This window comes from Zonotrichia albicollis, chromosome 5, assembly GCF_047830755.1.
Source record: "Zonotrichia albicollis isolate bZonAlb1 chromosome 5, bZonAlb1.hap1, whole genome shotgun sequence".
Lineage (NCBI taxonomy): Eukaryota > Metazoa > Chordata > Aves > Passeriformes > Passerellidae > Zonotrichia > Zonotrichia albicollis.
This window is the reverse complement of record NC_133823.1, coordinates 27,001,493-27,016,999: the sequence shown is the minus strand read 5'-3', so window position 1 is coordinate 27,016,999 and position 15,507 is coordinate 27,001,493. Positions and strand designations below refer to the sequence as shown.

At 38.5% G+C, this 15,507-nt stretch overlaps 1 protein-coding gene across 21 annotated transcripts in view; it reads right to left on the bottom strand.

The window, feature by feature from the left end:
* Positions 1 to 292: 292 nt before the first annotated feature.
* TRIM2 (tripartite motif containing 2) overlaps positions 293 to 15,507 on the bottom strand; it is an 87,297-nt gene continuing 72,082 nt past the window's right edge. For 20 of the 21 annotated variants that reach the window (XM_026792962.2, XM_014266532.3, XM_026792963.2 and 17 more), the window contains 4 exons: positions 9,896 to 10,076; positions 8,196 to 8,266; positions 5,688 to 5,828; positions 293 to 4,686 (listed from right to left, as the gene is read on the bottom strand). In XM_026792962.2, coding sequence (XP_026648763.1) covers positions 4,534 to 4,686; positions 5,688 to 5,828; positions 8,196 to 8,266; positions 9,896 to 10,076 — 546 coding nt within the window. In that variant the 3' untranslated portion in view covers positions 293 to 4,533. The remainder of the gene's footprint in view (positions 4,687 to 5,687; positions 5,829 to 8,195; positions 8,267 to 9,895; positions 10,077 to 15,507) is intronic. The other variant, XM_026792969.2, reaches the window with a different exon arrangement.

Genomic DNA, 15,507 nt, shown 5'->3' with positions numbered 1-15,507 from the left:
ATCTTACTGCCACCAATGAAAATCTTAATTTTGATTTCCGTACTGAGGAAAAAAGAGAGGAACAAGGAAGTTCCAACTCTGCACCTTCTTCTCAAGAACAACTCAAGTCCGTCTTTCCTCTGTGTCAACATAAAAAATTTAACACCCATGAAAAAATCAGTTTCCTTAGCTTGTGACCTGTGGTGTCAGGGAAGAAAACTGGAAAAAATTAGCTGTCTTCCTGCATTATGGGGTTACTTTTAGGGACAAGTGAGCATGAGACATATGAAAAATAAATCCTCAACCATGAAAATAACAGAGGAAACAAGCTTTATTTTTATTATTTGAAATTTTTGTGCGTGGTAAAGGTACACATTTGACTCTGGTTTTCCTACATTTTCAAGACAGAGTAATTTTTTTTTGTCAGCTAAAGCATTATGAATACCATGGCACACAGGAAGCTAAAACTACACACACACACGCACGCACGCACGCACGCACACACAAACACTTTGATGTGCATCTTTCATCCTTGACCTTAAGGAGAAAAGGTCTGTATTTAGCGTCATAGGGATTAAAAAAAAACACAAACAAAACCATCATCATCGACAACAAAAAAACATGTGAGAAGAATATTTCATTATGAGTGTCAAGAGAGTACAAGGCTTACATATACACAAAACATATATTACAAAGATGGAATGTACAAAAACATTTTAAAAAAACATGGAAAAAAGAACTGGAAACACTCCTAGAACTGGAAAGCTGCAGCGTATCAGCTGGTAGAGATTTCTATCAGGGGCTGCTGCCATACAACACACAACTTAGGGAACATTCCCGTGTCATAAAGCCAAAGAAAAAGTGTCAGGGTTAAGGCTGTGTTGCTCACAAACATCGACTGAAGTGCTGTACATTCGTCAGAAATACAATGACTTGTTAGGAACCTTGCCACTCCATAGTACAAATGCCTTTTGTACACTTTCTACAAACAGGTCAGACAATTGCTGCTTGAATTCTTGAAGAAAAGTTTGACTTTACATCGTGATTTCATAACAAGCTGTCTCCCACAACTGAAGGTCATTTCTTTATAACAAAACACAACTTATTGGGCACTTATAGTTCTCATTATGGCAACACTAGATCCTTATTATAAAAAATATTGACATAAAATCAAAAACCCTCTAGCTTTTACAGAACAGATGAGCATTTACTAATAAGTAGCACTCCATCTTCATGAGGCAATTGCTTGCCTAAACCATTTTCCTTTTATTTTTCAGTACATTGGTGCTGGTTTAGCCTATGCAAAACTCTTCTATTATTTATGTTGGATTTATCTGATCTTTTTATTCTATTCACTGAACAATGAAAATACAGTTGGCTAGTTTGTCCTAAAATGCTCTATATGACACAAGATCTAATAACCTTTTGAGATTACTTTTGAGTTGAAGATTTGTTAAATGAAGCACATATTTTCACCATTCATGCTGTGTTGCTACTCAATTAGCATTCCAGGGAAGTCAAGGGGACATTTGGTTATACCTGAAATCTGGCAGCAGCATGCCTGTAAAGCCTTTAATAAATGCTAACAACTCAGCAAGTCACGTAGTGCAATTCTGACCTTCCCTTAATTGGATAAGAAAAAAAGTCTGCCAGCTTTTAAGTGCAGAATTTCTGCTTTGGTTGGTCTTTGTAAGGTTTGTAAGCCAAGCATTTTAGTGAAATTGGCTTAGAAGCACCGCAAAAGCAATGTATTGCTCAGTTTCCTGGTGCCAGGCAGATAAGGTCAGACCTTGGAAGGGAATGTCCTATGCCACTAAATTTGAAGTTGACAGCATTTGCTATCAGAAATAACTTCAAATTCATGACATTCTTTAGGTGCTGCTCTGCTGATAATGTCTGAAAATCCAAAAAACTACTCAATTTTAAGAAAAAATCCACAAAATTCCTAATAGCTTTGAGCTGGGTTGTGAGGAGGGTTATGTGCAGAATTCACTTATTTCATCAGGATGCACTGGGTTCGCAAGGGTTATCTAAAATCCTACTAAGCAATGCTGGACCAAAGGACTGAAAAGCTTTTGAAGGAAAGTGTATACATGAAATAGCACAGTCTTAAGTATCTATTTTGCTATATGGGTTAGGATCTGATTGTCATGCTTCTCAAAGTACCTGACAACAGAGGATTTGGCAATGTTTTCTGAGGGGTAAACATGTAAGCTTAGTAAAATTGTATTCTAAAAATCCATATTCGGAACTAAGTGTGATAACTGACAGCCACAGCACATTTTTAAAAGTTTTTATCTCAATCCCTTTATCACAACCCCTTCTCTTTATTACTAAATACAGTTCAAATGCCTTTTCTTCACTGATGTGCTATTTAAGGGTCTTCCAATGTCAGAAAGTGTTATAAGGACAGTTAGAATGAAATTTTGATCTACAGCTTTGTTAAATTTTGATAGGACAGTTTATTTGTAATGACCGAGATACCATCTTCAGAATTTTAGGACAAACTCAGTTCAAGCAGAGGATATTTTGTTCTCTTAGTAATAACAAATGTGAGTTTTAATATTCATAAATGTTACCACCAGTTTCTTAGCTTCGTTATACAGTCCTTAAGCTTCATGCACAAAATATTTATTCCAATGAAATAAAGAAACTTGTATTTGCACGAGAAATTTTGAATTGATTCTATGTGCAAAAACTAAACAAAGGAAAGAAGAGGAAATATCTTCAGGAAACAGTAATTAAAAACCAGACAAACCCCCCATTTAAGAAACTTGGGGTCTGCATTTTTACAAGTCAAATGCAAGTTTAGAAAAAAAACCATTCGTTTTTCTCAAATTTATCGAAACAACCACCTTACATTTTAGAAATAAGACAAATACTTATAACAAGAAATTTTATCAAAGATTTCTTTCCATTTTGCAAACATGCTTAAAATACTCCCTTGTTTGTGACCCAATGCCCTTTTGTTTCAAGGCCCTAAAAATGAGAAAGGAAAGACAGCACTTCCCAGGCCATTGTAGGCATTGGCAGCAAGCTCACAGCTCCTCAGGCAACACTTGACAGGGAGCACCACTCCATCTATATCAGGCTACAGTAGCAATTCACCCTTTGACCACTGGATATAGAAATAAGAATAAAGCCAATGCTACTTTAGAAAGGACAAGGTCATACTTTAAAAACCCCCAACAAACCAAACATTAAAAACAGAACCATGCCTGTAAGCATTTCCAGTTAAATTAACACTTCAACAAAGAACACAGCAGAGAGATCTGGCAGAGGAAGAAAGGTCATTTTTCAGAGTACTGCCATTGTCAAATATCATACATACATTCCAGTTTGCTGAAATAACCCACATTTACTTTTTTTTAATTTTTATGTCAATCAGTCATACATACATACATACATACAAACAAATTGGAACAAATCTCACAGTCCTTGTTTCATCCTCTAACAAAATTCCCTTTGATGAAGGACTTCAGGAATTGGTTCAAATTCATTTTTATTTGTAACGTATTTTTTCTCACATAAAAACAAATAGCTTTGGTAACCCTTGGCTTTCCTATACAACCTCTGTTTACCACAGTTCCTTTGGTTGTATAACGTAGGTCCTCCACAGGGTACGTCTCTGGCTTTCTGTCCTGTGTGAAGCTGCATCTTATTTTAGAGGTTAATACAATGAGTTGCCGTAAGGAAACATGGCAATGAACACGTACGAAAGAGTGGCACACATTAGGTTAATTGACTTGACATTGTAATAACCCTGATCCTAATGAACTAGTTTGGTGTCAGAAGGTCTGTGGTTATACAGAAAATTCCTCTCCCACTAATGTATCACTACAATTAAGTTTTTCCAGAGCTTTAGAAATGTCAGGTCTCTGCAAAGTCCTTCCTGCACATTGAGAGAGAGGAAGAGTGAACAACGGCCGCACGAAACAATCCTTCATTAATTCCACATGAGCAGGGAATTTGCATTGATTCTCATAGTGCTAAACACTGAGCTGTGTTGACGGTTAGAGCTAGACGGATTTTGTGAGACTTAACCTTATACTAAAAGGACCTACTTGTTCTACACAGTAAGACTGAAGAATGTTAGAAGTGTAATACCTACCATGATCATGAGATCTAGAAGATTCCCAGAGTCACCCCCGGGTTAAATAACGTGTAAGAATGATACTTCTTTAAATTTGGAAGCTCTGAGCAGGAGCTATCCTTCGCAGTCATCAAAAAGCTTTGGGGACTTTTCCCAAACTTCTAATTTTTGCCTTATTAGTTAATTCCAGTTTCATAGGATGCAGTTTGTGTTTAATTTCACATTGTCTTTATGAATTCAGTTACAGAGGATTTTTTTATTAACACAAGAAAAAGTTCAGTGAGAAACTTAAGAGGTGCAAGTCCTATGTAAACAAGGTAAGATTGGAAATAATCACAAGAAGTCCATAAGAGACTCCTTTGTTATTAAAAATAAACACAAAATAGGAGATATCCGGCACTGGATCTCTAGGACAAGTCTTTTCTTAAGGGTGGGTGATTATCCAGCTCCAGAGCTCGTTGCTACTGTAAGTATCGGTAGACCTTGAAGCAGTGATTTCCAGAGTCTGCAACTACAACATGGCCATCCGAAGTAAGAGCCAGACCTTGGGGACCATAAAGGGGGTCAGCAGAGGTGTTAATGTAGGATAAAAATGATCCACTTCCATCAAAAACCTTTGAGGGTGAGAAAGCACAGAATAAATGTTATGAATAAAAAAGGAAAGTAGCGGACACAAAGTAGTCTGCTCTCTTATAAGTCTCTCTTATACTGTTATACTTCTAATTTCTGAAACAGTGGACATACAATAGACTAAACAAGGGCAAAATCTGTTATCTCATAATATGCAAGTTTATATACAAATGTATGTTCTTATTAAAAAGAACTAATTATAGCCACCAGGATCTTTGGCAAGATTTAACACACAATAAAAGAATAGTAATAAAAAATAAGAACCTCAGCTGTTCCTGTTCTAAAAATAGTCAACTTCAATAAATCAAACTTAATTGGGAACTCAACCAACACCTTGTTTTCCTAACATATATCACTGTTGTGGCTAACCTGATTCTTAGGTTCCCACACAGAGAAAACCAGGAATTTGTTTACCCTGTTGAGAGTGCTCCCTGAGAACAACTGATAAGCAGCTCCCTCAGTTTTATAGTCAGTGGAAATAATATATACACTTATTTATTAGGTATTCTTTGGCAAACAGGAAGACCTTATGATTAGCACTTAAAAGATAAAAAGACTGCAACTCTCATAACTTGAAAGCAGAATAATTTCTCAACGTTTAAAAAAGATGATAAAGATCTGCTGCATTCAACTCATTTGCTTTTTCATATTTTCCACTATGTCTCTGATCTTCTGTTATGGTGATTATAAATTACTATAATCTCAGCAATGCTTGCAAGTCTCCTAAGTCATCAAGAAACTTTTGGGGAACTACTTGGCACCAAAATCCTTGGTCACCATGGCCATCAGAGCTGCCAGCAGCCACACTGAAAAGCTCACAATGTAACACCACCAGGTCTGAAAGTGGACAATGAGGCATATAAAGGATGGTGTGAGAAACCACATCACTTCTAATGCTGATGGTGTTTCTTGGGCAGTCTGAAGGCCAGAGTTAGCAACCCATTAGTTTTTTTAATCAAGCACCTTTGAAATAGAGAAATTTTACCTGTATTCGGCTGTTTCCCCAATCTGCTACGATAATATTTCCATTAGAATCTACTGCTACTCCAGTTGGTGCATTAAATTGCCCATTTCCTTCTCCATTTGATCCAAACTTCAGCATGAACTCTCCCTCCTGGTTAAAGACCTGTATGGGTTAAAACAACAACCTAAATATGGCATGATATCAAGAATTATAAGATCTGATTAATCTCAGACATGGAGGCAAAGGGCCCCAGAATTCTTCTGCAGCTTGTGCATCTTGAACTGAAAAGAGCTGAATGCAGATGCAGCACTGGGTGCTTTGTTTCTTTGGAACTAAAACACAATGGAGCAGATGCTCTCTTCTCTGCTTCCATAATCTAACACACATTGCAAATGATGGCATGCTGCTCTCTGCAGACAGGTCAGCAACTGAATTCTCTGTGATGGTAACAGGTTTAGACAGCAGAAAGATGGAGCTGATCAATGACTATTCTGTCAGCGACCTGGATGCACCAATGGGACCAAACAAGACACAAAATGCGTCATTTACACCATCCACAGCCATCTCTAAAATATTTTCATCCATTTTGGATCCAGGCCCAGCTACAGCACAAGGCCCAGCTGAGTTCTTAGAGACTGACTGTGGCTGGAAGGTGGAAGATGTCAGGGAATTATTGTGTTCTCAAACACCCACAGTGAACAGAGAAAAAAACATTTTGGGGGAGGAAATTAATGAAGTACCAAGTTAGTGCCTCCTCAGAGGATTAAATAAAATAATAATAAAAAAAAGCCAACTAATGAAAAAATAGACAAAGATACATTGCTCTCTCCCTGCGCTAAAGTGACCAAATGAGAGAGAAGCCTACATTGCACAGGATTTTCCATAAAAGATGCCTGAGGGAAGGAACATCCTTGAAGGTTAATGGGGACAAGAGAAAAATGTTGCTGAGTGAGCTTGTTTAATTCAATACACTGGTGGCAGAAAGCAGCTTTTGGGACTCATAAGAATGAAATTAATTTATTTAGTTATTTATAATTTATTATTTAAAAGAAGATGTACTCTCTGCTCTCAGCTTATAAACTCTCCAGAGTGTCACCAGTTATATGTACCAATTTAGAGAACACTACAGAAATAAGAATCTGTTCTGGTTAGTACCAAATTGTAACAAGTAACATTTGTATCCCATTGAGTCAACACCAGAGACAGATGGGACACTCTGTTCTCATTAGAAATGTAATAATTATAAATCCTCTAGGATGCCACACTTCTTACATTTCTTCACTTTCTTTTTTTCATTTCAGTTTGCCCCTTGCTGTTAAGCCTCTCCAGGCATTCTTGTTACCAGGCAAACCTTGCTCGTGGAGAGGTAATTTATGAAGTCACAGGCCTCCTGCTGCTTTAGGGCTCCTGCAGCAGTCTTGGTTTTTGTGTTGTAATCCAAACCACGAGCTGCTGCTTCCTCACCAATTGCAAAAGGATGCGCAAGCAAGGCTGCTATTCCAGACCTCGGTGATTCAGAACTGCTCAGGACACAAAGGTGTCTATGCTCAGGCAGCAACCTCCAATTTCAGGTGAATACATAACATTTATTTTTTCAATTAGAAATAGTGAAGACCTAGACTGAGGGTTCAACTTTATGTTCAGTCAAAATAGGCATTAGATGAAATGCCAGGGACTTTATTTTGTTGGTGTGTGGGACTGACACACATGTCCTGAGAGCCCAGGTAGAACAGCATCCTGCCTCTGTCCTCCTGCTGCTCTCTCCTGTAGAGGGAGGGCACAAGAGCACACGCAGGAAGTGTGGGAAAGGGAATGCCTGAGAACAATCACACACAGGTGAGGCATTTCTGAAGTGGCCTGTGTCTCCTTCATAGACATTTGCCAACACAACTCAGCATGTTTCCTTGGTCTGGTTTATTACTGGGACAAACAAATAAACTTGCTATTATACCATGACTTCAACAGGCTGAGAGTCAGGAATTGCCATGGGTGTACAGACTAGTGGCCAGTTTTGCCCAGTGCAGGAGGCACTGAATGAAGACCAATAGGAACATGGGTTTTAAGAGAATCAGGTTGTAAAATGGGTCCAGTAATCTTAAAGCTTATAGGATGGAATTTAAAGACTGTAATGTATCTTTACTTTGCTATAATTTTACAACTAGAACTGTGGAAAGCTTTTACTGGGAAATTCAAAAGCCAGACTTTTAAAAGACAGAACACAGGGTCATTAACACGTTTGGCAGAGGGCTACTAAAATTAAGTAAAGTTGAAATTATTCATTTCAGATACAACCTATGTTTAAGCAATTGTGTTAGACACCATTATAGTGACACCAAAGGCAATGGACTATATCTTCACTAAGTGATGCACTGCATGCAGAGTTCTCTGAAAATGCTGTCTCTATAGCAGAGCTATATCACACTCCTTATATGGAATGTGATCTCTTTGGTTTTAACAATACGTTCTTTCCCCCAAAAAATATCATAATAAAATTAAAGTGGCAACTTTCCAAGTTGCCATTTACAGTACCTTGACAGAATGGTTATGAAAATCTGTAATGATAATTTCATTGTTGCTGTTTACAGCTGCAAAATGAGGACCTGCAATGCAGAAAAAGAAGAAAAAAATAGTAATACCATTAAAATAAAAAGTATGGGTAAATTTAAAAAAAAATCAGCCTGCCAGCATATTATGTTTGGCCTCTGAGCAACAGTAGTACAAGTGGGAATACCAATTTCAAATTAAGAGTAATTTTACTTCATGGTTTCTTTAAAAGCTCAGCATGCTTTTTGTAAACACAAATAATTTCTTTTTCAACCAGTTGTCAGTTGTTATTGTTCCCAATAAGCATTGTTGATTTCTCCCTCTCTTGTATACATATGACTATGCAGAGATTTATGGGCTTATTAACAAGACAAAACATGAAGTGCTTAAGCGTAAAGTTGTGCATACACTGAAAATTTTCATCAGAAACGTTCCTGTAAATTCTTAATTGAAGTATTTTATGCTCTGTGTGCTCACATCTTACAAGCATTTGAGCTAACAAGTTTTAGGATAAATAAAAAAGTTACTTAGAAGACCACTGTCAGGGAAAAAAGGGCATTTTTTGCTTTAGATTGGGTATTAAAATTTGAGTAAAAAACAAATGGTAGTTTGAAAACAGGCAAGTACCCAAATTAAAACACTTGGCACTATTTTGAGTTATTAAAGAGAACAAAACTCAGTTTCAGTTTTCACAGTATATCAGGGTAAACTATAACAAAAGTGAAAAATTTTGCAATGAAAACATTAAATTATTGCCAACTTACCTGTTTTCTGTAGCCTATCAGCCAGAAGAGGTGATATATTTCTCAAATGCACTGTTAGAAAGTATTTGCCTACTTATTTTCAGGACATGTTTTTGCAAATTTTCAAATGAAAAGAAATTGAGATACCCAGAAAATTTAGCTGTGTTAGAGCACAAGCTCTCATAAATTATATATATTATGCCATAACACATTGCAAGAGATCATAGGATAAAAACACATTGATGTTATTCCTGCCTTTCACTGTGAACCAGTCAAAACATCAGACCAATGAACCTACATACTAAAAATGACCCAACACCTGTAAAACGACCTGCATACCTAATTTGGCAACTTCATTTCAAATTTTGAAAGAATGCCTATTCACTTAAAATATATCAATGGGGTTGTTCTGTTTTTTAAACTTAAACACATGTTCTACTTGAAAGACAGCATGTGCAAGCAGTCAGTTGAGTATAAATGGCAATTTCCCAAACTTACACTGGCTATTCCATAACTCTGCCTTCCTGATCTCAATCTTAACACTACCCCATTACACTCATTTTCTAAGAGATACTATTTAGGGCATTGGGGTTTGTGTGTCTGATGACTGGAAACACAAAGCACAGCATCTGAGTTGATTGTGCTGAACAGCTTAGTGTGGCAATTACAAAGCACTTATAAAACACTAGTTAAGATCAGTCTTTCTTGGGTCACTGATCTGAAATGTTTCCAGGCATAGGGAGGTAGATGAAACAATCTGGTTACAGTTACATTAGCAGAACAGATGTTGCAGTCTGCCTGAGCAATCAAGCAAATAGGAGCTGTATGTCTAGCAGAACCTCTCCCCTGGAGGATAAAGGGGTAGGATACAGCATCTTCAACATGCTCAAACATCATGCAAATGTGAGCAGAAGAGGCAAGAAAAGGGGATTTACATATTACCATCAAGTGTACCTGCAAACTGCTTGTCACCATTTCCTCGACTTCCGAACCTGGTGACTATTTTGCCATTTGGCTGGAAGATGAAGACACAGCATGCTTTATTGTCCACCACAATGATGTGTCCATTACGATCCACCGAAACACCTTTGGGGCCCATGAGCTTTCCAGACCCAATTTTGGCCTAAATGGGAAAACACAAAACAGGAAAATATGTTGGCACAATAGAAATTAGTTAGTACTGTTTAAAGCTTGTATTACAGGCACAGAGTAGAACAGAGAGGCTTTTCTTCATCAGAAGTTGGAAGCAATAGTTATTATCAGCTCTTATGTATTCATGTACTTCATGATTTTTTTCTTCAGTTGAAAATAGTGCGCTTTCTATATGTCTTTTCTAGACTGAAAAATCTGCCACCTCAGCAACTGAATCCAAATATATAAGTCATAAGAAATACAGTCATCAGATTTGTGTGACTTGATAAACCTGTCAGAAATGTCTGTATATCCAGCATTAGGGTAGCAGCAGGATAGGCAGACAAGCAGAAAGGACTTCTATCTCCCATTGTGTGCTGTTTCTGAGTCCAACAACCGCCTTGATGGACAGGAGACATCTTTATCACTGCCTGCATCAAAGAAGTCAGAGTTCTTGGAGCATCAAGGCTGGGTGGGATGTAGGCTATGATGTCCTCTGTTGCCTTTCTTGGGCTAGTAAGACAACAGCACCTTCTGAGTGCTCTCAGAAAGAATGTGAGCAGAGCTAAAGCTCAGGCTAACCTCTCTATCTTCCACCAGATTCCACATGAGATTGCTCCACTTGCTGCTTAGACTCATGAAGTGTCGGCTGAAAACTGCAAAGGGGAGAGGATCATGTTGCCAAACAGCAAATGAAGCAATCTTTGAAACACTAAACAAATCAAAGCTTATTCCTGTCCTGTCTTAGGTAAATAAAATGATTTCCATAATTTTAAATAGGCCTTGTGACTACCAAAACCATCTGCCGGCATAATCAGCAACAGGAGGGGAATTGTATACAGTATTTCACTGGAAAAACATTCAGTGGAGATGAGATGGATCTCATAACAGTAAATTACTTGGAAAGGCTAGAGAGCTGTCAAATCCAAAAATGCCAGAAGCATGCTTTGGTAGGTTTAAAAGGAAGGGATTCTTAAAAGAGGATCTAAGCAACAGAGCAAGCAGAAATTGAGACCAAGCCTTCAAAGAATCCATGAGCTACCTGGGCATATACAAGAAGACTTAGGATTACCTCACAATCCATTCTGCATTCTTCACCATTGAACTTTTTCTTAGGCTGGGATTCTAGAAACTGTTTTAATCTACATAAAATCAGTTGGGCTTTGACCTTTCAGTTTAAAAAAAGGTCTATAAGCAGGATGCAAGTTGCTCCATTCCAACGCAAACAATTGAGTATTTACAACCTTTTTAATTGATAGACAGATTTGAAAGCACTTATTCAGGCTGGTTTCAAAAGTCTGCACTGGACAGAGAGTCCACCAGAGAGGCTTTGTTGAAATGATGAGTTCCAGAGCTTTCAGATTCTATAGTAATTTGTGACAGACACATCCTGCAAACTGAAATTCATATCTTGGTGAAGAACATACTTTTCTGTTTGCATTGGAATTTAAATGAAATATATACTAAGATGTTCATCTTATTTATGAAACAAGGCCATCTTTCACCTCACTGCCTTTGCAGAGTAAGACAGATCATCCCCTAGAACCAGCAATGCTGGGAGTCATAGAATCATTTAGGTTGGAAAAGACCTCTAGGCTTGAGTCCAAGCATTAACCTAACACTGTCATATTTATCATTAAACCATGTTCACAACTACCACATATGCTTCTGACTTCTCTGCTGCTCTCCCCTCCCTCCTGCAATTGGTGAGTAGCTGTGGGACAGACTACAAGGCATTGAGAAAATCCATTACCTAACTCATTTTCCTCATGTCCCTGATGTTTTCAAAGCAAACAGAAGGAGCTCTCCTATCCTTAGTAAGTCCCATGCTCCTATTGCATGGTACATTCTTAGGTAGGATTGGGGTTGCAGATAAAAAATAGGAATGATCCTAAAATAAAGCCACCTGGGGACCCTGAGGATGGCTGCTACTAAGCCACTACACAATTTTTTTCAGTCTCCAGTGAAGAAAATTCCAGGGAGCAAATCTTGCAGCTGCAAGACTATGCTTAGCCAACATGCAATAATCTTGTGTCAGTTTTATGTTCCTGTACATATACTGTTAGAAACTGCAAAATATTTAGGCAAAATCTATCTAATTGAATCATGCTAAAATATCCCCAGGAAAAACTATTAAAATTTATTTTGTGTTCACCAGGGGAAAGATATCAGCAGACCTACAAAATGTACTCAGTTTGCATAACGACAAAGCAGCAAAATCATAAATCAAATGCAAATCTGTAGAAGTATTTCCTTTGGGGTGATTAAATCATATTCCCCTCCTTCCTTTGGGATGGCCATGCGGTTGTCCGCTTGAGCATTGCACCGCTCCTTACCATCTTTCCAGGATTCCTAGGAAAATGACTCAGACTCATGAGTACAGTGTCTTAATGCCCATATAAACACATATGGAAAAATATAACAAATAAATCATATACTATATTAATGGGCACTCAGTGCTGAGAAGAGTAATAAAAATCACTACTCTTGGGCCCGGTTTAAAATATAATTTGCAAGCAGCAATAAAGTATGCCCAGCTAGAGTTTGCAACGCTTTTTACTAAAAATCTGTTCCCAGTTTAGATCAAAATATGCTGATGACACATTACTGGATCTGGCTGAACATATTCTTTGTATATTTTTATTTCAGAAAATTTCTTAGAATTATAGGTTTGATTATTTAGAGCAGAACATTATGAAACTCAGTCACTCTCATTAAGTGTATGAATGGAAATACTTTCAGGCTTTTTTTCCATTAGAAATGAATACAGTATAATGAATCATGTAAACCCTTAATACAAATAATGTGTTTAATTTAATTCAGTCAGGGACATTATGTCCCTTATTTTATAGGCTCTAAGGAATTTAGACTGGTTTTCAAACATGTGTTTATAAAGTCACCCTACCAGGTTGGAAAATATTCTACTGGGGGATATTCCTAGAGGTAAAAAAAAAAAAAAAAAAAAAAAAAAAAAAAAAAAAACAAAAAACAAACCAAAAAACCTGATTAGCCTACATAAAAATTTATGAATACTTTTCCACTGTAGAAGTAAGCGTGTTAGGGCTAAGTTTAACTTTACCATGCTTGTTGCTGTCTGAAAGGTTCAAGATTGTCAGGGATTAATTAAAAACTTTCAACAAACCATCTTTTGCTGTTTGAGAACTTCTCTATTAAGGAGATACAACTTTGTCAGACTTTGCAATATCACACAATAAGTGGATTTATCATTCATCTGACTGTCAAAATTCAACTGTGACCATTTAACCACACTACCCATTCCCATCGGTACATGGAACCAGCTTCAGACAGCTCTTTCCTTCATTCTACTAGTGAGACAAGGAAGAAGTCTGACATATAAAATATTTCCTCTAATCTTTTCCCACTTATCTAAACTTGATCTTAACTTGACTTGCAGAGCCCTGTTTGGTTGATAACAAGGTTGTCATCATACATACAGCTCTTCAAGACTAGAACGAAAACAATCCTCAGAGGAACAGGAATCATTGTCTTGGTCCAGTTCCTTCATTAGGTTTGAGCACAACTTGGTGAGGAGCTGGTACAGCTGCTTCACCATGCTTTCTCTCCTTAGCCTAGTGCTGTATCTGCTGCAACAGCTTTCTTAGCAATTTCAGAGTACTTGACAGAGGAAGCCAGCACTGTTATCCACCTCTTACAGATGAAGAAAATAAAGCACTGGGAAGTGAAATGGAAGATCACTAGTCACCCATGAGATCTGTGGCATAGCCAGAAATAGAAACCCCAAATCCTAAGACCCGATCTGAGTCTTTATCACATCCAGGATAGTACAGCTCTTCATGTGAAGAAGCTCATATTTTGGTGCAACCTTAGATTAGAGTTTGCCCACCTCTGCATTTATGTAAGTTACAGCCCTGAGGAAACAGAACTCTGTTGCTGCCAGAACTAAGGAAGGTGACACTTTTCTGCCTGGCAGTGGAGGTTGCCAAGGGGAGTCAGTCCAGTGCTGTAATCAGGGACATGCCTGGGCCTGGCTCCAGGGAAATTTGCCTTATGGCTCACATGACTATTAAAATTCTGCTAAGGGAGAGTGAGTGTAAGTAAACACAGAAGGAAGGGGACAACATCAAAAATAGTTATATTAAGCTCAAAACAGTCCCCTGAGAGTGCTGAGTTAACAGCTAGCAGGCCACCTGCATCAGAGGAATTACACAATGACTTGCAGGCACAGTCCTTTGAAGGCAAATGCCATTTTCCCTTTCTCTCTCTCTGTTATTTTAGCAAGTGCTGCCCAATTTAATCTGACAAGGCCCCTGTAAGAATTACCACTGCCAACACACAAAAAATTACAAGGCTTTGCCCAGATTCCCACAGGCTAGATCTGTTACATCTATGTTCTGTGCTTCCATTATATTTTATTTGTTCTGTGCTTCCATTATGTTTTATTTAACCCCATCACAGAATAATATCCTGAGTTGGAAGGATCATCAAGTCCAACTCCCAGTCCTACACCATCAGGCCCAATTCAAGTCCCATCCCTTCATGGCACTGACTGTCCCCATATCACAGCCTCACCCTCGGTGGGCATGACCTCCCAACCCCGTGTGTGTCCCCCCACAGTTCCCCCAGGCCCTGTGCTCACCCCACCTGCACCCCTCCTCCCAGCCCAGCTCTCCAGCTACACTGTGCAGTACAGGATCCCCTGAGCCAGTGCTGCACCAATACAGGACCCCCTACTCCCATTAGAGCTCCTCAGTGTGGCCCTGTGCCCAGTGCCCATCCATGTCTCCATCCCAGTGTTCCCACTGCCTCGCTCCTGCTGTCCCCATGCACATGCTCTGCCACCTGCCCTCCACCCAGCTCCTGCACTTATGTGCTTATGCCTACCCTCTGTATCAAAAAATACTTCTACAAACATTTATTTTTCCTCTCATAAATATGGCTTATTGCATTCAATCTAAAAATAGTATTTTATACAATTGATGTTGCATCTCTCATTTAATCATTCTAGCCCCAAGAGCTATGAAGTCTGATGCATTAATTTGTATTAGCCACGCAAACACTGCCAACATCACACAGCTTTTGCATTTTTTGCAATCCAATGAAAACACGCACTGGTACGTGAAGGGTACGCACTGGTTTCTCAGATGGAGGTCACTGAGGACTATGCAAGTACCATTACCTATTTGCTTTTGCCACTTTGCAAAGACTATTTGGAGAAAGGCCATTTCTTGCTGCACACATGAGCGGCTCAGAACCTGAGCTTTTTGGCCACTAGGCTGCCAGAAGATTAGCCAAACAGGCCATATCTGCCCAGTGCAGGACTCCAGAACTAAGTAACTATGGTAGAAACTTCCCTCCAGGTCTATTATCCCTATGACCAGTGAGTACAGCTAACCTCTGCCAGAGGTGGCTCTCTCTAATGTGCATCACCAGACTTGGTATCA